Source organism: Chionomys nivalis, chromosome 19 (genome assembly GCF_950005125.1).
Source record: "Chionomys nivalis chromosome 19, mChiNiv1.1, whole genome shotgun sequence".
Classification (NCBI taxonomy): Eukaryota; Metazoa; Chordata; class Mammalia; order Rodentia; family Cricetidae; genus Chionomys; species Chionomys nivalis.
In genome coordinates this window covers 46,881,630-46,905,379 of record NC_080104.1, presented here as the reverse complement: position 1 = coordinate 46,905,379, position 23,750 = coordinate 46,881,630, and the positions used below count along the sequence as shown (strand labels likewise).

The 23,750-nt window shown below is 44.2% G+C and overlaps 1 protein-coding gene across 2 annotated transcripts; it reads left to right on the top strand.

Moving 5' to 3' along the window:
- The first annotated feature begins 3,512 nt into the window (after positions 1–3,512).
- Nrbf2 (nuclear receptor binding factor 2) lies at positions 3,513–21,527 on the top strand. 2 transcript variants are annotated; one of them, XM_057751503.1, is made up of 4 exons: positions 3,513–3,690; positions 12,441–12,525; positions 18,101–18,141; positions 20,052–21,527. In XM_057751503.1, exons 1-4 carry the CDS (start codon positions 3,661–3,663, stop codon positions 20,757–20,759), a joined length of 864 nt encoding a protein of 287 aa, XP_057607486.1. In that variant the 5' UTR covers positions 3,513–3,660; the 3' UTR covers positions 20,760–21,527. The 2 variants fall into 2 exon arrangements, with proteins under 2 accessions (XP_057607486.1, XP_057607487.1); XM_057751504.1 differs by lacking the exon at positions 12,441–12,525 and having other exon boundaries at positions 3,609–3,690.
- Positions 21,528–23,750: the final 2,223 nt, after the last annotated feature.

Below are 23,750 nucleotides of genomic sequence, written 5' to 3'. Positions count from 1 at the left end.
AGCAGGCCTACTTTTCGTCCTGCCCGACTCCTGCACGGCTAGCTTAGGCCCGGAAATAATAACACAAAAACTGTATTCATTTAAACACTGCCTGGCCCATTAGTTCTAGCCTCTTACTGGCTAACTCTCACATCTCGATTAACCCATTTCTATTAATGTGTATCGCCACTTGACTGTGGTTTACCAGCATGAGTCTAACCACTGTCCGTCTTGGGTAAGAGAAGCATGGCGTCTGCCTGTCTCTGCTTTCCTCCTCCCAGCATTCTGTTCTGTCTTCCCCAACTGCCTATGTTGTGACCTATCAGGCCAAGCAGTTTTCTTTATTAATTAACCAATGAAAGCAACAGATAGATAGAAGACCCTCCTACATTAGAGGACTCCTCTTTCATTGAGAGTTCTGGGCTGCGTGCCTTCCCCTGCCTTCCTACCTTTCCATCTGGGTTTTAGCATTGCCCTAGGAAACTCCCTAACTATGTTGCTTTTGCTCTGCAGAGCCAGGCGAAGAGAGCTCCCTACTGGGCATTTTGTTGTTTCCACAATGGCTTACAAGTAGTCTCATTCTGCCTTCTGGGGGCATCTGGAAGTTTCGGCCAACTCACTGGAAGTACTGTCCAAAGACCGCCCGAAAGGGGCTGGCAATGCCGTACTGTCACTCTTCTATCACTGAGGACATACTGGTAGTTCCTCCATGGATATGTTGGCTCCTCACGACTGTGTTGACTGCTCTCGACATCTGTAAGTCCTAGATCCAAGTCTATGTCCTGGCCTACAGTCTTGTTTGTAAGTATACTGGATCCCTTCTATACTGTGCTCATGGAAGGGTTCTGATACTGTCAATATGCCAATCTTTTCCACTAAGTGCTGAGTCGGGGAAGGGGGGAGTGGAGATAGTCAAGATCAGAAGCATCTTCCTCCTGGGGGCAGGAGATTATCAGTAGACTGAGTTCTCAATTCAGGGTCCCATTTTGCATAGGACTGTCCTCTGTAGAGAGAGGCCTGGTGTTGTGTGAACACTTTCAGAGGTAAGAAGAGCACAGTTCCGTGGCCAGTTGACACCCTCCTCTACTTTGACTCTGAACATGTTAATATTTCTGCAGAGGATTCCTAGAACAGGAATTGCCGAGTCAAGGGTAGGTATACTGTACATGTCAGCAGGAGCGAACAGGTTGCACACATGGGTGTCTGTACATATTACAGCGAGTAACACAAAATTCAGGTGTAGGACTCAAGCAAAAAAAAAAGTCCAGTTCAAACAAGGGGACAGTTCCTTAATAGCTAAGAGTCCCTCACAATGAGTGAGCCAATCTCCTTTGAGCTGTGTCCTGTAAGACTGCACAATGTAGACGCTGAAGAAAAGCAATATTGTGTGTGAGACTAAAGTGGCTACAATCTAAAGAATCTCAGAAAGTGAGGCTTTGGTACACTCTATAAAGCATCAGGAACCCTCCCAATGTGACAAGCCCCTGGGGAATGAACCACTCAGGGTTGGACTTTGTCACCTAGACTGTATTTCCCTAGGGAGCTGAAAGCACTGGAGGCTTTGTAAGACCAGCTCTTTCAAAAGTCTCTAGCCCCGTGCAGCAAATGAGATGTTCTGAGTTATTCAGTGATAGGCATGTCCAGCATGCTCCCGGCTGGAACGGTCCAGGAATGGCAGTACTGGCGTCTGTAGCTGAGTCTGGACAGGGTTCTGGCAACTCGCAGCATGTTCTCACAGCCTGCGATGGGACTGGTGGACAGGATGTTCACGGCCAAGGTTTGGACCTTTTTTTTTTTTTCTCTGATGTAGATAAAGGGCTTGCCAGCATAAGCACTTGAATGGACCACATGTTCCTTCCTCGTCCAGCTGCTGAGGTTTGGTTTAGAGTTACTGACCCTGTCCACTGGGCAGCCAGTCACTGCAGAGTGAACGTTGCAGGGGCACAGATTCACAACTCTTGACTATTATTTATTTTTAACAAGTTCTGCTTTTTGGGTTTTTTTGTTGTTGTTGTTGTTTTTCGAGACAGGGTTTCGCTGTAGTTTTAGAGCCTGTCCTGGAACTAGCTCTTGTAGACCACGCTGGCCTCGAACTCACAGAGATCCGCCTGCCTCTGCCTCCCGAGTGCTGGGATTAAAGGTGTGCACCCCCACCGCTCGGCTTGCTCTTTGGTTTTATCAATTTGAGAGAGTCTAAAAGACTTTTCTTTGACATGGTTATACCTTCTGTTCTGTTGCTCTGATAAAACAGCTTGCCCACACCCGGGAGAAAGGTTTATCTGGCTTACAGTTGCAGTTTCAGTCCATCACTGAGAGAGGAGTCAGGAGCTTGAAGGCAAGTCTGTTTGCTATTCCATACAGCACATTCACACACTTCTTTGACTTTTCTCTTTATGGTCCCGTAAAATCTCCAGATAAGCCCCATTTCCTTCATTCAACAGTATTTTGGCTGTTCTCTCTCAGCTCCTCTGTATCTCCCTTTCCCATATCTACTTGCCAGTGGATTCTGGAACAGAAAGGTCCTAGCACAGTGACTTATAGTACATAGTTGTAGAGTTGCTGAACAACATTTATAACTGGCTGTTTGCAATCCTTCTGATTTTAGAATTAGCTTGTGAGCAACTTTTTTTTTTTTGGTTTTTTTTTTTTTTTCTTTGTGACAGGGTTTCTCTGTAGCTTTGGAGCCCATCCTGGAACTCGCTCTGTTGCCAGGCTGGCCTTTACGGCACAGAGATCCGCCTGCCACTGCCTCCCAAGTGCTGGGATTAAAAGCATGTGCCACCACCGCCTGACCTGTTTGTGAGCAAACTTTTATGTCTAAATCTGGGGTCATTTATCTGTCAATCCCCAAGATGGAGTAGAGGTGTGGCTGCCCCAGTTAGCTGAGGTTCAAGGGTTGTAGGACTGATACAGGTTCAAGGTCAGGGCTACACAGTTTCTTTCTCAAAAGGTAAGAGCGTTGACACCTCCTATAAATTGACCCGGAACATGACGTAATCTTAGCTCTTCTTGAAAAAGTCAATAGGGCCGGGCGGTGGTGGCGCATGCCTTTAATCCCAGCACTCGGGAGGCTGAGGCAGGTGGATCTCTGTGAGTTCGAGGCCAACCTGGGCTACAAGAGCTGGTTCCAGGACAGGCTCCAAAGCTACAGAGAAAACTAAAAAGTCGATAGTTAGAACAGAAACAGGAAAGCAGGGGTGGAGGCCGGAAGAGAGGACCTGAGACAGCCTGCTGCCGGAAGGAAGCAAGAAAGATCAACTGCGCAAAGACGCCACTTAACTACTACCCTGACCCAGCTCCTCACGTGACGCGCAAGTCAAGCAGCCTAAACTATGACTCTCGCGAGGAGAGGGGGCTCGCGTCAGTTAGCTGAATGCCCCGCCTTCAGCCCCGCCCCTCACGGCCTCAGCCCCGCCCCTCACGGCCTCCCTCCCACCCGCAGGCTCTGCTCCCCGCCGGCGCGTGACGTCACGACGTCCTGTGCGACGGCGCAAGGACGGCCCCGCGGCGCGGCGCGGCGTCGGAGGCGGAAGTGGCGCGGCCGTCGCTCTCGGGCGCTCACTGCCGGCTCCGGGTGTTGCGAGGAGCCGTCCGCCAGCCGCCGCGTCTCCTGCTCTCGCCGCCCCTCCATGTGCCCGGGCGCCGCCGTTTCGCCTCGGGCTGCCGCTCATCCCGGGGTCTATGGAAGTGATGGAAGGACCCCTCAACCTTGTGAGAAGTGGCGGGGCTGAGGGGGAACGCGCGGCTACGGGGGGGACGGTCAAGGATGAGGGGGAACGCGGGCTGAGGGACAACCCGGGTTGACCAGGGAAACCGCGAGCGGAGGGGAACCTCGACCCCCGGTACCCAGGCCGCTCCCTCGGGGCCCGTCGCTTCTGCCCTGCTGGGACCGCGTCCCAGCGCCACGTAGCCGCCTGCAGGCCGCGGGCAAAGTCGGGGTGTCCGGGCCGCACCTCTCACACCCCCCATTCCCAGGCTGTCCTCACAGCTGCGTCAACGGAGGCTCCTTGGAGACAGTGGGGCACGAACCGCAGCCCCCTCCCCGCATCCCAGTCCCATTGCTTTAGTCCTGTCGAAAGTACCAGAGACGTTCGCACAGGGAGCCCGGTCTGTTTTAGTCAAAAAGGGGGAGTGGGGGACTCAGCCACAGAGTTTTTTGGTTTGGGGAGTTCGTATTTTCCCCAGAGTGGTCACAAGGCGTCTTTGGGTTTCATGGCAAAGGTTCACGTTTGATTTCTCAGCGTTGCAGACTGGGACTTTGAAGTCCCGAGTCTGTAGGTGGTGTGTGATGTAGTGGGATTGGGAACAGGACCGGGGAGGATTGAGTTCTGCCTTTGGAACCCAGCCCTGCTGACTTGGAAGAGCCTTGGCCATGCTGGGCAGCGAAGCCAGAACCTGTGGTTTGAGAGTATAGATTTCTGGAGCCAAAAATCTGCTCGAATTTGAACTCTGGCTTAGTCACCTAATAGCTTCGGGACCTGGAGCAAAAAAATTCACCTCATTTTCTTTTTCAGGATTTTTTCCTTGTGAGGATTAAAGGAGTAAACAGATAAAGGGCACGGAGAACCGTGCTTTATAGCTAGAACGTTCGAGGATTTAGCCGCTGGTATAATGAGACCATAAGCCCTTGACATTTCCTTTAATGTGCTTTATTTGGAGTGATTGAGCTTGAACGCCCTAGAGTGGTCACCGCTGGAGCCAGGTTAGCAGCTCCGAGAATCCTATCCCAGGTTACTAAGTTAGGCCTTGCCGCCATTCCTCAGTTGTTTACACTTAAGGATGACCACATCGGTGAGGTTTTGAAAGCCAGGGGAATACCTTGCCCCTCTCTGGTTTTTAAGAGAACTCGCGAGGTCAATATAGTTTGCAATGAAGTGTGGATGGTTCAATCCCGAAAATCCACAGGAATATTAGGAGTGGTGGCCAACTGTTTACACAGTGCTTCAGAGTTCAAGTGTCCTTGCAGAACCATCACTGGTTCTGTTCCAGGTAGCTTTATTTGGCACCGGGGTGTAGCGTGACTCCAGCTCCGCTGGTGTGTTGTGCTTTCAGTGGTAGGTGGAGCTCCAGGTGCTCAGTCTAGGAAAAATTAGGTAAACGATGGCGACAGACCTTAGGTTTATCTCCTGCTTGTTTGAGCCATGTCAGCTTCGCTGTCACTCTGTCGCCTAGGCTGGTCTTAGGCACTGGGTCATCCTGCTTCTGCTTTCTAAATGCTGGGCTTCCATTATTACTCTAAATGCCAGTGCCTCCATGCCCTGTTAAGTTTTTAAATAGTTAAATTCGGAGGCTCATACAGTTTCATTTTCTCTGGTCTTAACATTTATGTGACAAGCTTCAGAAATGTGGCAGCTTGAATTTTTAAGCCTTTTGAGATTTTGAAGATTGCTGACTTCCAGCCTAGCTCTTTACTCGATAACGGCTGGATGTTAACTTGAAAGAAGCGTGTGGCAAAGTAGCAGTGGTAAGCCTCAGTCAGAGCTGTGGCAGACTCAGGTTTGTGTATGTGTGTGTTTCACATATGTGAAATCAGGATAACTCGGGAGTGTCAGTTCTCCATATGGGCTTGGAAAGTGAACTCACCTAACCAGGTTGGTAGCGAGTATCTATCCCCTGAGTCCTAGAATTAAAAGTTTTTTGAAGATACTCTCTTTTGAGGGGGTAGGGCATTTGTGAATACACCACGGTATCTTCTTTACTCAACTTTAAAGGTAGCTCTAGGGGCTGGAGAGATGGCTCTTCCAAAGGTCCTGAGTTCAATTCCCAGCAAACCACAAGGTGGCTCACAACCATCTGTAATGAGGTCTGGTGCCCTCTTCTGGCCTTCAGGCATACATGCAGACAGAATATTTTATACATAATAAAAATAAATATTTTAAAAAAAAGGTAGCCCTAAATTCTGACTTAATGCGTATCTTTGAAAATTCTAGTAAACTACAAGTTTATCACTGGAGTGTACTCCAGATTCATAATATATGGACTTCACTACTGTACGTGGGTACAGTCCTCAGAGCATCCTTGAAATTTAGTAAGACCTGTTTGAGATATTTGCTGATGAACAAGTCTAACTTGAGGGAAGTTAAATAATAGCTTAGGTCAGTGACTTAAGTGCATTTTGCATTCAACTCATTATGACCTGCTCCTAAGAAGGCTTCCGTATTCGTGTACTTTTCATTTTCCTTGGTCTTTATATTGAGCTCTGTGTCATTATTGCCTCTGCTGGGGTTTTATTGTTAGTGTTATAGCAAGATTAATTTCCTCACAGTGAGTTTTCAGGATATGGAAGAGACTAGTTTGAATTATTATTATTATTTTTGGGGGGAGGGGGTGTTGAGACAGGGTTTCTCTGTGGCTTTGGAACCTGTCGTGGAACTAGCTCTTGTAGACCAGGTTGGCCTTGAACTCACAGAGATCCGCCTGCCTCTGCTTCTGCCTCCCATGTGCTGGGATTAATACATACAATACATACATTTCATACATACATACAATATTTTAATATGTAAGTATGACAGCTGTGCTAGCTCTTTGATGTTCAGAGTTGGTCAAGAGAAGTTTAATGTCCTTTGAATGAAAACTAGTCTTTCAATTCTGGATCAGTTTGTCCTATCAAGTGTTTTCCTGTTTGAGGTAGGGTCGTAAGACCAGGCCACAGTGTATACAGTTCAGGCCAGCTTTAACCTTGTGATCCTCCTGCCTCAGTTTCCTGACTGCCGTGATGACAAGCCTGCACCACCACGCAGCTTGTTAACTTTAAACATGGAAAAATTGTAACTTACCAAATCACTTAGTGTCTATTAGGTATTTCTTTCCGTGCATTAAATTCTGGCATTTGGCTGGTGGCAAATGACTGGCCAAACTTCCATGAGATCATTTCTAGTGCTGTCAGTCTTAGTGTCCATGACTTTTGTTTATGTTTTACTTGCCTAGGCTGCTGCAGGCAATACCCATGGGACTACACAGCCACACTTGCTTTGTTGTTGTTTTACTTTTTATGTGTTTATCCTTCAGTCACCCCAGTTTTCTCTCTATTTATGCTTAAGAGGGCTGGGCAGAGCTGGGCGGTGGTGATGTGTGCCTTTAATCCCAGCAGAGGCAGGTAAATCTCTGTGAGTTCAAGGCCAGCCTGGTCTACAAAAAAAAAAAAAAGTGCTGGGAGTGTTGGTTAAATAACTGAGCTTCCTTCTGTAGTGTTTAGTTCTTAACTACTGCCTGAAGTGGTTAATGTTTTCAGGCATCTCATACAAGAAAAAGAGTCATATCATGGGCTAAAGAGCGGCTGTCTTTTATGTAGCTGAAGTCTTTGTAACTGTTTCAAACTAGTGATAGTAGTAGAATTAAAATCTTTTTTTTTTTTTTTTTTTTTTTTTGGTTTTTCGAGACAGGGTTTCTCTGTGGCTTTGGAGCCTGTCCTGGAACTAGCTCTTGTAGACCAGGCTGGTCTTGAACTCACAGAGATCCGCCTGCCTCTGCCTCCCGAGTGCTGGGATTAAAGGCGTGCGCCACCACTGCCCGGCTAGAATTAAAATCTTTAAAGAAAAAGGAGGCTATTTCAATCCCCTTTGTGTTGCTCTACAAATAACCTAAGGAAAATAATTTTATACCATAGGTATAGTTGGATTTACTTGGGAGCACTCTGGGGGAGGAGCATGGAGTGCTGGCTTATAGCCAACAATTAGTAAGTGGTAGGGCATCATTGTGTCACTTATTTATCTTGTCTTAATATCCAGATGCGCTATTCTTCCAGTTTCATAGATTAAGACATTAAATGCAGATTAAGTTGAGATAGTGAGGTTTGGAAGCCAGAATTTAAAATAAATCATTGAGCTTTGTATTAGAGCATTATTTACCCATCTGCTTTAACTGTGATCTGGATGAGAAATCCTTACAGATTGGTAAGTCAGTTTTGGGTGTAGTACTGCCAAGCTGCTGTGTCATGGAATATATCTTGTGCTTCTGCAGAAACATGGGCCTCTCACATTTCACACAAAATAAAGCCAAACTATAACTTTTTACTGAATATGAGGTGCTGTAATATTTACTGTTGTGTGTGTGTTAGTGCTTTGCCTTCATGTACATTTGTGCACCATATATGTGCTTGGTGCCCCTTGGGCCAGAAGAGGTCATTGGGCCCCCAGGAAGTGGAGTTCAGTGAGCTACCATCTGGGTGCTGGGAATCAAACTTACTAGGTCCTCTGGAAGAGCAGCCTGTGCTCCTACTGCTTAGCCATCTCTCTAGCCTATGGATTTTTTCTTAATATTACCAGAATTCACCACATTGTTTTCATATGTGAATCCTATACTAGATTCTCGCTGTCTACACAGCAGGTGGTGACAGCTTTGGAAAAACAAGAACAAGCTCATCTAGAAACTGATGGGCATAAAAAGTTTATAGACAAAATAGCACAAGGAGAGAGGTGGTCTTCAGAGTTGGAATGAGGTCCTCAAGTTCACTGGAGCAGTTAGTTACCTTCAGTTGAACTGTTGTGTTGATTATACAGTCGACTGGGTGGGTACACATGCGTGGAGGTACTGCTTCACACTTGTTTGTCCAGTGAACCAGGAAGGAGGCATAAGGCTAATAATATTTCTCCTTTGTTCCCAGTTGAATGCCATACCAGTCAGGAATATAGTATATATCCTCTGCCTTCTTTCTAATATTTGGAATGTTTTTTTGTTGTTGTTGTTTTTTGTTTGTTTTTTTGTTGTTTGTTTGTTTTTTTTCCTGTCTCGATACAGCACTTCCTTCAGGTCAGAACTTAGTAGATTGAAAGATACGGAAGATACTGTTATTTATAATTTTGGAGGTGTTTTGTTTTGAGACAAAATTTCTCTCTGTCCTGGGTAGACCATGCTGGCCTCCAGTTGACAGAGCTCCGCCTCTCTCTGCCTTCTGAATGCTACAGGCAAGCACCACCACGTGAGAAAAGTGGCCTTGCACTTGCAATTTAGCTGGCAAAAGGAAAAAGTCCTTAAGTGAAATTCATTGACTTAGTAGCCTAATTGTAGTTGCTAGGATGTTTGTTGGTTTTAGATAATGGGAACTCACTTCTATTAGCTTAAGGCCAAAGAGATATTACCCAAAGAAGGAGCAGGAAGACCAGTGTACAGTGTCTGTAGAGGGAGGCTTCTTGTTTGTTCCCAGCTGCCCAGACCATGAAATAATCACTCAAACTATATCACTTCTTGTCCAATCTCTTAAGTGTATTGCTAGTAAATTAACCCATTCTATTAATCTGTGCATTGCCACGTGGCTGTGGCTTACTGGATAAAGTTCCAACTGGCGTCTGTCTCTGGGGGAGCTACATGGCTTCTCCCCTTCTTTCTCCTGGAATTCAGCTTAGTTGTCATCCCCCCCCCCAGCTCTATTCTATTCTATTACAGGCAAAGGCAGCTTCTTTATTCATTAATCAATAAAAGCAACACATATATAGAAGGACTTCCCACACCATTTCCCCTTTTCTGTTTAAATAAAAAGAAAGGATTTAGTAAAAGCAACACACACAAAAGGACTTCCCACACCACAGTGTCTGAGAGCCTGTGCAGATTGGAACTCAGGAGTAGGATTCCTGTGATGGGCTTTGGGCTGTTTCACTTCCTTCAGGCCTTTGTTTCTGGCCTGGCCACTCTCAGAATGCCCTGTAGTTAAAACCACTTCAAGTTTTATTGCTGTTCTTGCTTTCTGATCCCAGGATTGAAAAGCCGGGCAATATAAGAATGTGGCACCTGTCATAGGATCATAGTTGTTGAGGAAAAGCAGTGTATAGAAAGGGGTAAACTGTTCTGAGTTTTCTTGTTTTTACTTTGAATTTATTTAAACGGATCAGTTTTAAGTGGGAATCCTAAAGAGTCTTTTAAAAAATAATATTAACAATCAAAATAAGTTCCTATAGTATTGTCTATCGTTTTATTGCCGTTTATTTAGAGACAGGGTTTCATGCAGCACAGACTGATCTCAAGCTCATTAACTAGCTAGGGATGACTTTGAAATCTTCATCCTTCACCATCTGCCAAGGACTAGGATTATAAGTGTGCACTGCTGTGCCTGGCAGACATAGTGAAGCTGAGACCGTGTCCTACATTACAATTGGCCTCTGACTTGTGATCCTGCTTCAGCCTCCTTAGGGTTGGGTATAGAGGTGTGAGCTGTCATCTGTGATGTCTCAGATTGCGCTTTGCCTTTGCTCCTTCTAGCTTTCCTCTGTCCCTTCCTTTCTCCCTTCCCTCCCTTCGTTCTTTCTCCTTTTTTCCTTCCTTCTTGTCTTCCTTACCTCTTTCTTCTTTTGTGTGTGTGTGTTTTGTTTTTTTTTTTTTTTTGAGACAAAGTTTCTCTATAGATCCCTGGCTGTCCTGGAACTTGCTCTGTAGAACAGAGTGGTCTCTAACTCAGAGATCCGCCTGCCTCACCTTGCAAATGCTGGGATTAAAATTGTATGCTGCCACTCCTGACTTGTCTTTGATTCTTATCTGTTCAGGAGCCTCAGGCACAGCCTCACCTCAGTAGATTTGCAGACCCTATTGCAAAACTACAGACTGAAAATCTGCATTTTACCCAGATCTGCCTGAATGGTTTGAATTCTCTTTACAACTCCTAAAATAGTGACCTGGTTGAAATTTTATTGACAGAAAATAGCCCCAGCAGAGTGGGACAGTTTAGCTGGTTTAGAGTGAGAGTCAGAACTTGAAGAGACAGAGCCCTTGATTCTCGTGCTGCATTGTCCTTGTTATGAAGGGCTATGGGGTTTCACAGAAGTTTTCTTTTGTGAGAGAAAAAGTGTGAGCTTTTTTGTATTTTTAGAACTCAAAAACGGTGAAAGCACCTACATATGACCCCTTCGTTCACTTTTCTGTTCTCTTACTGCCTAAGACCTTGTTGGTTGAATACCACTGTTCATTCAGATGATCTGCCAGATTCCTTGTTGATACTGTCTTCTCAAAAGGTCTGCCTTTCACCTGAGGGTGGTGCGTGTGCATACTCCCAACAGGTAAGAAGAGGTAGAGCAAGAAGAACAGGGCTTCAAGGCCAGACATGGGGTCCTATCTCAGAAATCTGCCCCATCCCACCCCAAATGTTTTATATGGATACTAGAAAATATTTAGGTGTTCAGAACATACTTTTTGCTCAGTCCAAGCCTCCATGATTAAAATTAACCCACCCATGCCCCCCGGTTTTTCGAGACAGGGTTTCTCTGTAGCTTTTGATTCTGTCCTGAAACTAGTTCTTTTAGCCCAGGCTGGCCTTGAAGTCACAGAGAGTTGCCTTCCTTTGCCTCCCAAGTGCTGGGATTAAAGGCGTGTACCACCACCACCTGGCTAAAATGTTCTAATCTTAAACTACTGGCCCTGTTACGTGAGAGAAGGAAACAGATTGACAAAGCTGTAAGTGAAATAATGTGTTTTCACGTTCTTTATTTGTTGCTGTTGATGGTTTGTGATCCAACAACCTTGTAAGAGTCAGCCAGGTGCTCTATTCTGAGCTGTGTGTTTATCTCCAGCCTTTGGAGGATTTGCTTGTTTGATTGCTTACTGTCATTTTGGCAATTGAACTGAAAGCTTGCGCCTTGTCATACTAGACAGATCTGTTTTACCACTGACTACACCTTGTAGCCTTTGGTCTTTGACTTGGTCTGTTGATGAGACTAACCTGAGCTAGGAGATGGCTTGGCTCTTCCTCCTTCTCCTGAGAGCCAGCATCACAGGTGTGTGACTCCATGGCTGGAGGCTTTGGGAAACTTAAGTATCAATGTAAGAAGGGTGGCACTATTTAGCTATGTACCTTTACAGCAGGGACATCTAAACCCTTTGCTTTTTAGAACCTCTAACTTAGCCTTTCTCTTTTTGATGAATTGTATATGAAGAGATAGTAATATTAAATATTTATCAGAATCCCTCACTGCGTATTTTTTTAAATTTTAAGGTAAGTAGTAATTTTAATGTTTAAAGGGAAGAATGAACAGCTATAAGAGAAGTTTGGATTTTTCGTGATACATTTCCTGATTAAAGTCTTTAGATTATATAAACTTTTGAAAATACCTACAAGATGTCTCTTTGAAATATCTAGTTAAATATCGAGAAAGCATGTTCTGAGTAATACCTGGTATTTAAGTCTTTTGTTACTCTCTGTGGAAGAATAGAGGTCACTTAGCAGTTAGAACCTGATAACTGGAGAGGATTATGGGTAGAGAGGAGTTGCCAGTTTTTTTTTATCAGATGATGTGGTTCTAAGCTTGACTTCTTCCATTTGTTTGTTTGTTTGTTTGTTTGTTTTCAAGACAGGGCTACTCTGTGTAACAACCCTTGTTGTTCTAGAACTCACTCTGTAGACCAGGCTGGCTTTGAACTCACTTGCCTGCCTCTGCTTCTCCAGTGCTGGGATGAAAGGCTTGTGCCACCACCCTGCTAAAGATTGTTTTTTAAAAGTCTTGTTTTGTAATTTGGAGTAACTCAGAATGTTTGTTTTCTAGGCTCACCAACAGAGCCGACGTGCAGACCGTTTGTTAGCTGCTGGGAAATACGAAGAAGCAATTTCTTGTCACAAAAAGGCTACAGGTAAGTATTTTTCTTTAGAAATACTGGATAGAGCTGTTGGCAGGTTGAGGCCGGAGTATTGCTGTGAGTTGGAGGCCAGCTTAGACTACCAAGAGAAATCCTGTCACAAAACAAAAAGAACAAGAATACTTTGTTGGTAGTTGTCATTTAGTGATGACTAATATATGTGTTTTTTATATATCTATTATATAATATGTATATATATTATATTGTAGCAACTACTGCTAAGTGTCATTTAGTTTACTGACTTTCCGGTGCTGGAGATGGAGCTTAGTGTAATTACACATTTGGCATGCGTTGATTTCTTATCAGAGACCCAAATTTCTGAATTAGCCTTATAAATAGATCTGAGGGCCCTGTTTTCCAATATTCGAGTTCCATCTAGAATGGGTGTCGCATCTGTTTTAGAACAAGGTCTGCAGTCTTTCTGCTAGGAAGTGCTATTCCTTCCCTTCTCACAAGAACAGAATTCTTTCCTGGCAGGGAATGGAATGTTACTATACTGCTGAAATACAAACTTAGAGTGGGCAATGCTTTGAATAAATTTTCAGTAAGTTCTTCCTGTAACTAATTATCAAGAGAAAAAATATTTTTTGATTCAGGATCTTGTTTATCTAACCCTTGATGGCCTAGTACTCATTATAGCCCGGTTCCTTCCCAGACTTGAACACTCCTCCTGCCTCAGCCTCCCCAAGTCCTTGGATTACAGGTATGTGCCGGTCATACCCAGCTGGAAGAAAATTAATTAGTTGTAGTTAGCAAGTGGCTCAAACCTGTAATCCTCACACTTTGGGTGAGAGGCGAGAATGTCACAACATTTGACACCAACCACACTATATAGCCAGTCTCTTCCCTAAAAAAAACACCAGCAAGAACCAGTTTTATCATAAGTGTGCCCATGTGTCTGCTGTAGGTCTTGCGTACATAACTAGGTACCTCATAATAGTATTTTTATGTCTGGTGCAGTTTTCTACAACATGAAACCAGTGGTCTTTAAATCTCTCCTCAACCATATTATTGACCAGATTGTTGATTTGTATTAACTCCTGTGAGAGTACGCCATGTTTAGGAAAACCATGATGTGGATGAGAGCCCGGGTGCATTAACCGTAGTGAATTAGGTTTCCTGTGTATGCCATGGGTTAAAGTGGAGTGAATCACCATATGGTTATGTGTATACTAAGTGCACGATAGTCTGAAGAACATGAAAGAAAAAAATCATCCCTAAGGTCTTTTGTCTTTCAAGACTTAAACAGCTATGTGACACTAGGCAGTGTAGCTCAGTGGTAGAGAAGTTGCAAAGAAGTAGGTTGGGGGTGTTAATCTTTCCTGAACATCTACTTTAAATATTAGCCTTACATTATAATTGGAAGAAGTAATTGCCAGTATTGTTAAGATTTTTCTGAGCACAATAGGACCGATAGACAGAGCGTGCATAAAACTTGTAGGGATTCAGACCAGAAAATTTCAGGACTGAGAAAGGGTAGTGAGCAAGTCCCCCCCCAACCAAGAAGCTAATTGCAGCTGATACCTGCTGGAGAAGGGAATATGTTTTCTCCAGTGGAGAGTCACTGGGAATATCGTCCACACGGCAGGGCAGGCCCCATGCACAGGAGTAGCTGGCCCACATAAAACAGACCTCATGGTTTTTTTGGGTGGGGGGATGAACATTTTGGGTTTTTTGTTTGCTTTGCTTTGCTGGTTTTTGTTTTGACCCCACCCCCTCCCCCCAGAGAGTGAAAACATGAAGTTGGGTGGGTAAGGAGGTGGAAAGGATCTGGGAGGAGTTGGGAAGGGAAAGAATATGATATGATCAGAATATAGTTTATGAAAAAAACTGAAGTAAAAAAAGTTTTTTTGAGATCGTCCTTTCATAAATTTCAGTATTAGGAGATTATCACAGTGATTTTGTGAGACAACCATGCCGTGCACTCAATTTTTCTTTTTTAAATTTCACAATGATACTTCTTTATGTGTATGTGCATGCCTGCCTGTTTATGTGTACCACATTCGTGCAGGTGCTCATGGAGGTGAGAGGACATTGGATCCCCTGGAATTGGAATACAACGCTATGTAGGTGCTAGAAACCAAATCTGGGTCCTTTTAAAGAGCAGTAGTGCTCTTAACAGCCCAGCCGTCTCTCTAGTCCCCCCTTCCTTTTAAAACAACTTTTCCCCCCTTTTTTGTTCCAGTTGTAAGACCTTATTGTGAGAAATCTCCAAAGTGGTAGTGTGGCCCTTGATGAATTATTTGCAGTTCTGGATTATCTGTGGGTACCCTACCATATTCAGTTTCAGAGAGCTCCCAAAGTCAGCGTTTCCAGTTCTAAACTTGGTTTTGTGAAAGCTGTTCTCATTGTTAAGATGGTGGTTTAAAGTAAACTGTTGTTCAGAGGAGACACATGTGTGCAAACAATATGAGAGGGATGTCGTAAGAAATTCCATGGTGTATGTAAGCAGTAACAGAGCTCTGGATGAAATGTCACTACAGGTTTGCAAACAATGCAGCTTGACAGACCTAGCACTGAGAAGTTGAAGAGATGTATGTAAGCCTGGCCAGTATGGCTGGAACAGGGATGATAGCTCTTCTTTCTTTCTTTCTTTCTTTCTTTCTTTCTTTCTTTCTTTCTTTCTTTCTTTCTTTCTTTCTTTCTTTCTTTTTTTTCTGGAGAAGAAACATCTAATTTGAATCTCAAGGTTGGTAGAACCTAGCAGACAGGAAACTTTAAGTTGTGAAATAAAAAAATCTCTAAAGTATTTGGATTGCAACCAGACAGCAGTGTCGTAATATCTGTAAAGAGAAGTTAGTGTTAAAAAACAGAAGTTTCAAAAAGTTGACAGTCAGTAAGAGCTTGATCCATTATTAGTGATACTTGTTATTTTATTCTGATTATTCCAGAAAAACTGTAAAATGCTGTACAGAGGAATGTATAGCAGAATACAGACACTAAAAAGAAGTAGATGAGGAAAGACATAAAAAGCAAAAACGAAAGACCTATAAGTATGACTCAAAGGAATTTCAAGTTCCTGAGTATTATAGAACTTGTTCTTGGTTTATATCAGTCAGGGTTACAGTTTTGCCTGCAATCCTCAGCCTGGCCATTACTCCCTGCATTCTGGCCAGCATTCTGGTTTGCTGTGCTCTCGCTAAAATTGCCCATTAAACTCCACATACAGCCTTTTAAGATGTCTTGGCTGGCCTCCCTTTCTACACTTCTGAACTTTTGTAGAGGAGTACCAATGACCTCTAAACAGTACGGTCAAGCAGAATCACAGTGACCCCACTTGGCTCTAGTTTTCTGGGTTTTCATAACTGTGACAAATATCTAAGGAAAAATTAACTTTATTTTATTTGTGGGGGGGGGTCTGTGTACTTGTGCTATAATGCGTGGGGGGTGGGCTATACACTTGTACCATAATGCATGTGGGGGGGTGTGCACTTGTGCCATAGTGCATGCGTGTGTTGGGGGTGTATGTACACTTGTGCCATAGTGCATGTATGTGTGTGGGGTGTACACTTGCACCATAGTGCATGTATGTGGGGTGTACACTTGTACCATGGTGCATGTATGTGGGGTGTACACTTGTACCATAATGCATGTATGTGGGGTGTACACTTGTACCATAGTGCATGTATGTGGGGTGTACACTTGTACCATAATGCATGTATGTGGGGTGTACACTTGCACCATAGTGCATGTATGTGGGGTGTACACTTGTACCATAGTGCATGTATGTGGGGTGTACACTTGTACCATAGTGCATGTGTGGGGGGTGTACACTTGTGCCATAGTGCATGTGTGTGTGTAGGATGTACATATTTGTGCATGATGTTTATCTCTGGAGCCCAAAAAGGTCAGAAGAGGACATTGGATATTCTGAGATTGGAGTTAAAGTTGTGAGCTAGCAAGTGGATACTGGGACTTGAACCTGACTCCTGGATGAACAGCCAGTGTTTATAACCATCTATTTCTTCAGCCCCTGAGACCATACTTTAAACAAAGATACATCCAAATCATGTCAGCTTTCTCTTAGCCCAAAGAGAAAATGTAAGGATTTCAGCATTGCCTATTAAAATTCAACAGGTTAAGCAACCCAGAATTTGATCAAGATAAGAAAAGCTTGACTGTCTTCATAAATCACATTATTCTGTCCTCACACAGTATATTATCATATATATTATATATAATCATTTTTTTAATTTTTTTTTTTTTTTTTTGGTTTTTTTTTTTTTTTTTTTTTCGAGACAGGGTTTCTCTGTTGTTTTGGAGCCTGTCCTGGAACTAGCTCTTGTAGACCAGGCTGGTCTTGAACTCACAGAGATCCGCCTGCCTCTGCCTCCCAAGTGCTGGGATTAAAGGCGTGCGCCACCACCGCCCGGCCTATTATATATAATCATATTCTAAGGTTTTGTTGTCTGAATTGAATTTGTGATTCTCCTGTGTCAACCTCCCAAATGCTGAAATTACATGTGTGTCACTGTGTCCAGCTTAGGGTTAAGTACCTAACTAGTGGTTGGCTGTTGGTATTGTGTTGGTGTAGCTCAGAAACAATTGATAAAAATAGTTCTTATAGGAGACCACAATGATGTAGTAGCAGATACTCAAATGGGCACTCATAAATATCTGTTGATATTTTAGTTGAGCATAAGGCCTCAGTAAATTCCTACTTGATTTGATTCTCGATAAACAGCTTTTCTAATTCAATCTTCAGTTCCTTTATCATACAGTCTACAGATATTTTTGCTCCGCATTGTTGGACCCAGGTTTGTGTCAGGCACGCACTCTGCCGTGGCTGGGAGACTGAAACTGGGGTTCAACCTGAAGGTCAGAAAAGTAGAACAGCCAGTCATATGCTCTTACTTAGACCTAAGTCCGAAAATGGTGATCTTGCTTCCAAGAATCTCAGGATGAGATTCAATCTGTGAGCGTCTCCTCCGTTTATATTCTTTTTTTTTTTTATTATTTTTTTTATTTTTTTTGGTTTTTCGAGACAGGGTTTCTCTGTGGTTTTGGAGCCTGTCCTGGAACTAGCTCTTGTAGACCAGGCTGGTCTCGAACTCACAGAGATCCGCCTGCCTCTGCCTCCCTAGTGCTGGGATTAAAGGCGTGCGCCACCACCGCCCGGCCCCGTTTTATATTCTTTTCTAAGGCTGGGATTAAAAGCATGCACTGCCTGGTTTGGTTTCTATGGCAACTAGTGTGACTACTTGAGTTAAAGGTGTGTGTTACCAGCGCCTGGCTTGTAAGTCTGACCAGTGGGGCTGTTTTATTCTGTGACCTTCAGGCAAGTTTTATTTATTAAAATACAAATGTAATGCCACTACAGCTAGGTCCCCAATCTGCCAACTTTAGAAGTTTAAAGCCTCCGGTTTTTAAGATGGGCTAGGGAATACGTATTTACCAGTGACATTCTTTTGGGGAGAAGTTAATGCTGTTTTCAAATTTGCCTTTTTAACACAATTGCTTAGAAGACCAAGTTCTGTACTCTGGGGATAAATACTTCCATTATTAGCCTATAAGTTACAAAATAATGATGTGCATATATTAATTTGCTGCTTTTTTTTTTTTTAACTAGCTTATCTCTCTGAGGCCATGAAGTTGACACAGTCTGAGCAGGTGAGACACGCTAGTAGTATTTCAGAAATGTTTGGGGGGCTGGAGAGATGACTTAGCAGTTAAGAGAGTATGGTTCCCAGTAATTGTGCCAGGCAGCACACAAACACCTTCAGTGCAAAGGGATCTGGTGCCCTCTTCTGGCCTCCACTGGCACTGCGCTCACATGTACTGCTTCCCCCATTACCAAAACAAGCAAATAAAAAGTCTTTTATCATTTATTTATTTAGATCAGGGACTCACTATATAGTCCTTTCTGGCCTGGAACACACTGTGTAGAGCAGGGTAGCCCTGAAATCCAAAATGCGTCCAGCTCTGTCTCCCCAGTGTCAGGACTAAAGGGTGTGCTACCATGTCCAGCTGAAAAAGAAATTTTTTTTAGAGAAAGATTTTCTTGTGGAGATTTGAATTGGGTAAAACCTAAAGTTTTATGTCTTTCTCAAAACACTAAAAAATATACGGATGTATTTTGGGAAAGAAATGAAAGCTATGTTAGCTGCCATTACCCTTCCAGCCTGCCTTCCTGTTTTCTGTTGTTACTCCCAGGTCTCATGCTCCACTGGCTAACACTGAGGAAGCAGGGATGGCCCAGGGGAACTGGGTGGACAACGCTTTGCTTGTCAACAGCAGTTTAAATCTGAATAATCTCCTGTTTGCTTCTTTGATACTTAGATGATTCCTGCACTTTGAGATCTGTTTCAGGATGACTTCATACTGTTTTAATATGTTTAGGGAAGGCCTGTGCTTAAGCATAAGATACTTAAATGTCTTCAACATACTTTCATTCCGGGGCTGGAGAGGTTAAAAGCACTGAGTGCTCTTCTAGAGGACATGAGTTTGGTCCCCATCACCCACATACCAGTTTGTAGTTAGCAGAGGAAGCTCAGGTTATTTACTTGGGCACAGCCATGACAAAAACCATAGCTTCAGAACCATGGGAAGTTGGCAAAACCTTTTTCCATGTGCATCCGTCTCAGAACTGGCAAAGCCTTCTTCCTTGGTTCAAGTTGAATGCTGATGTGTGTAGAAACTAGCTGCCGCTGCTTTGTGCTCCCAGTTAGTCACAGCTTGAGACCATGTTTCTGCCTCCAGAGACCAGCTAGCCCCGTCCCTGTGCTGTCCATGGTAAACAAACATGCTGAGATCCAGGTTGCAGTGATAGTTGGTATGGCCCCATCATTTTTTCTGGACATGTGCCTTTCTTCATTGTCTTGCCACCCAAGTCAGGATTCCATGTCGGTCACGGCAGGGTCTCATAACATTCTGCTTCTCCAGTTCCGTGGGATCTTTTGCCTCTTCTAACCTTCCTGTGCATATACTCATGTACATATACAAAATATTTTTTAGAAAATCTTTATCCAAGGTTTTTCCCTTTTTTCAGTGTTCTAGGTTCAAGCCTGGGTCTCTGTACATGCTAGCGAACATCATTGCACTGAGCTACACCCCTAGCTGTAAAGACAATGTCTTGATTTATAATGATGGCTACCTAAGAGGATTGGTGACTGAACTAAGGACATGGGTTCTGTAAGCTGTGGCATTGGCAAAGTAAAAACGCTTAACTCAGATTGAATTGAACCAGCCCACAGCTGATAGTGTAGGGCTTGTGATAGCTGTCATATGGTGTGCATCAAGCTTTCCAAATACCCTGAGCATTAGAAGATCACAGATGGAGGGGTCATCCTAAGGAAGCATGGCACTTGGAACTCAGTTCACAGTGACCGCCCAGGGCATGGCTTGTTAATCTCTAGATCAGGAAGCAGAAAACTGGCTATGAACCTCAAGGCATGGGCAGGCCACTTATAGAGCACACTTCCTGAAGATTGCACAGCCAGTCAAGCAGGTGTTCAGGTACATAAGCCTGGGAGCTTTCTGATGTTAAGTTCTTTACACTGACTTTCTCTTTCCTGTCACAGGCTCACCTATCACTGGAATTGCAACGGGACAGCCACATGAAACAGCTTCTCCTCATCCAAGAGAGGTGGAAGAGAGCCAAGCGCGAGGAGCGGTTGAAAGCACAGCACAGCACGGACAGGGACGGAGCCCCCCACCTGCAGGCATCTCACAAGCCCTCTGAGGACATGGAGGGTCAGAACCCTCTTCTTTGTCAGACGTACATCCCTTCCACAGAGAAGCGCCTCCCTGAGCTTCAGGGGGTCTTCGACAGGGATCCAGACACACTGCTATATTTACTTCAGCAAAAGAATGAACCAACAGAGCCGTGTATTGGAAGCAAAGCCCCAAAAGATGATAAAACAATAATAGAGGAGCAGGCAACCAAAATTGCAGATTTGAAGAGGCATGTGGAGTTCCTTGTGGCTGAGAATGAAAGATTAAGAAAAGAAAATAAACAACTAAAGGCCGAGAAGGCCAGACTCCTGAAAGGACCAGCAGAGAAGGAGCTGGACGTTGATGCCGACTTTGTAGAAAAGTCAGAGCTGTGGAGCTTGCCACCACACTCGGACACTGCCACAGCCTCTTCAACGTGGCAGAAGTTTGCTGCGAATACTGGGAAAGGCAAGGACATTCCAATACCCAATCTTCCGCCTCTGGATTTTCCCTCTCCAGAACTTCCTCTTATGGAGCTCTCTGAGGACATTCTGAAAGGATTCATGAATGATTAAAACGGAGGCATTGGAGAGGCTGGTGACAGTTAATCCAGAAAAGAACAGAGGGAAAGCCACGCCCAGGGGAATCCCAGAAATGCTCCTTCATCTGGTGTACTGTGGGAGAAGAGGCGGTGCCAGGACCTGGGAAAGTCACTGTGAAACATCACTTTTCTTATGACTAAAGCTCGTGATTCCGACTTGGCAGACACTGGACTCTGGATGGAGGTTCGCTTTCTTGTGATACAAACCAAATGGCTACCTGGAATAATTTTTCAAACAGTTATTTTTCTTATCTTCAGGGTTAAATGTATAAAAGTATGTCATGTGTAATTAATCTATAATGCCATAAATGATAATGCAAAAGCTAAATATGGTGACCTGAGAGGCTCACTTGTATTTGGAACATGCTTTCTATCATGCATTGACTGTATGCATTTTATGCACATTTTGTTTGTTGAGATACGGTGTGTAAGATACACCCTTCCAGATGGAACTGATGTGCCACAGTTTGCACTACTCGTAACATAATGATAACCTCAAGATTATCAGGAGAAATATTTAAATTTCCATTTTATGAAGAAAGGAACCAAATTATTAGTTATGCTTTTTTAAAAAATTACCAGTTTACATAATTAATCAGGGTGCATTTTAAGTTCTAACTTTGTGTTATATGATGCATCATTTGAAAATACTGAGGAACTCTTCCTTTGTTCTGAATGATGCATGTGTGAAAGTAATGCTAGTTAGCAGTATTTGATTGTAAGAAATCAATAAAGTAATTGTGTTTCATACCCTTGTTGAATATGGCTGGTGGTTAACAAACATGGAGCTCAGAGGCTTCTCCCTGTGTTCCCACCTTTTCTCTTTTATGAGACCCTGCTATGAAGTAAGCAGTCCATGGTGGTCTCAGACTTGTGATCTCGCCCTCCTTTTAACTGGGGTGTAGTTCAGCGCTAGGTGTACGAGGTGAGCACTTACCACCACTTCTGCTCCTTGTGCTCTTCCTTCCCATCACTCTTATTGGTTTGCCATTTTCTTAGGTCTTTTTCTTTTTGTTGATGCTCTGTGCACACTGCTCAGTGCTCTTGCATAGCCTGGCTCTGTTGGAGCCTTGTGCTTCACGTCTGTGTGTTATGTCACCGTGCTCAACTCAGTGTGTTAGAGAGGTATGCCACTCTTACACCCCTCAGTACCTCGTGAGTTTCACTTTTATAAAATGGGTTTGGTTTACCCATTTTAATCCAAACTGCCAAAGGACTAACCTCCAGTTGGCAAGCAGAAGTCAAACCTTGGGTCTTGTGTTTTGGCCTGAGGTGCACACTCAGTTGTGGGATCCAGCACCACATACAGGTACACATCAGAACTGAAGGGAGCTGAAGGACATCTGATTGGCTAGTCTCTGCCCCCAAAAACTACCAGGTGAGTGGAGAACCCACACACTTGGTGTCTAATGTAATAAGTGGAAAGTGAATACGAGGAAAACCAGCTGGCCTTTACTCAGCTGTCTGCTGAAGGACATGGTGTGCTTCCCGGAAAGAGTCAAGTACACGTAAGCCGGAGCTCTCCAGATCAGCTAGCTCGGCTGACCCCGAGCTGTCGGCTTTGCTCTGGGAAGGAATCAGCACTGGGGTTCCAGACTGGTGGTGGCCTCTTGTGGGTAGTTGCTAACACACATTTTGTTAGGTTGAATGCTGCTAGGTAGGGTGAGGCACAGTGTGGGCTAGAGGTCATTGACTAAATCATTCCAGGGCAGTGGTTCTCAGAACAACCTTCCCAATGCTGTCACCATATTTAATCCAGTTCCTCATGTTGTGGTGACCCCAGCATAAAATGACTGCGTAAGTGTAATCTTCCTAATGTTATGAATTGTAATGTCTTAAGTATCTGATAGGCAACCCCTAAAGGGGTCACGACCCACAGGTTGAGAACCACTATTGTAGATGGTTGCAGTGAAAGATGATCACTGTCATAATCCTTCAGTGTAACTGGTGACCTCAGGAAGTGAGTCCTATAATAGCACTAGGTCATGCTCTAGGTCTTCCCTTTAGAAACCACCGGTGGCCAATAGTGCCATCTGGTGGACAAAACTAGTTTTGTGTCTTCCAGCATGCAAAGGGTCTGAGGCCTTGGCAATCTTGGGGTAGGACACAAGGCCTGGTACGCTAGGCAAGCCCTCTGCCCCTAACTGTACCACTACCCCCCCCCCCCCCCGTCTTGATTTCCTAGTCTAGAATGGATAAGTTTAAGAATGAAATGGGGGCTGGTGAGTTGGCTCAGTGGGTAAAGTCCCAGACTGACAAATACATTTGTTGGGAGCAGTGAGACCCCAGATCCTGAATTTCTTGTAAACAACTTGTTTTCCCCTGATCTGAGTGCCTACAGCTGCTCTGAGCACGAGACCTTCAGGAGTTCCTGATGGCAGGAGAGTGGTTTCTGGTGGGTTTGGCTGGGGCGTGGCTATCCCTATATAAGCTGCCCCTGAACACAATAAAGAGAGCATTCTTGGCTTTCTGAACCAGCGTTTGGAGGTCCTTGTGTCGGTCTGTCTCAGCGTCTGTATTCTCAACCTCCAGCCCCTTTGCCCGAAGCTCGCGAACTGGGTTCTAGCGCATAGAGCGCAGAAGAAGGGAAGTGAGGCAGCCGCCATGGAGCCAGCCGCCAGGTCAGACATTCTGAATTTTTCCCGGTAAACCACCGGGAAAATTGGTGCTACAAGAACCAATTTGTACAAATTGTCCTCTGACCACACACACACAAAAAAACCTATATAATTTAAAAAAGAAATGTGAGGCACCAGCACGAACTGACTTTTGTTTATGTACATGGGGATTTTGCCTGCATATTTGTCTGCATCATTTGCTCGGTGCCCATGGAAGCCAGAAGAGGATGTTGGATCCCCTGGAACTGGAGTTACAAAAGGTTGTGAACTACTGTGTGGGTGCTGGTAAGTAAACGCAGGGTCTTCTGGGAGAAAAACCAGCGCTACTGGGCTGAGCTTCTGGAGCT

Bases quoted from the DNA above. Each gene is read 5' to 3' on its own strand.
- Nrbf2 (XM_057751503.1), top strand. From the start codon at position 3,661: ATGGAAGTGATGGAAGGACCCCTCAACCTT. The intron at 3,691-12,440 runs GTGAGAAGTGGC...TTTGTTTTCTAG, and splicing joins TGGAAGGACCCCTCAACCTT to GCTCACCAACAGAGCCGACG. The intron at 12,526-18,100 runs GTAAGTATTTTT...TTTTTTAACTAG, and splicing joins TTGTCACAAAAAGGCTACAG to CTTATCTCTCTGAGGCCATG.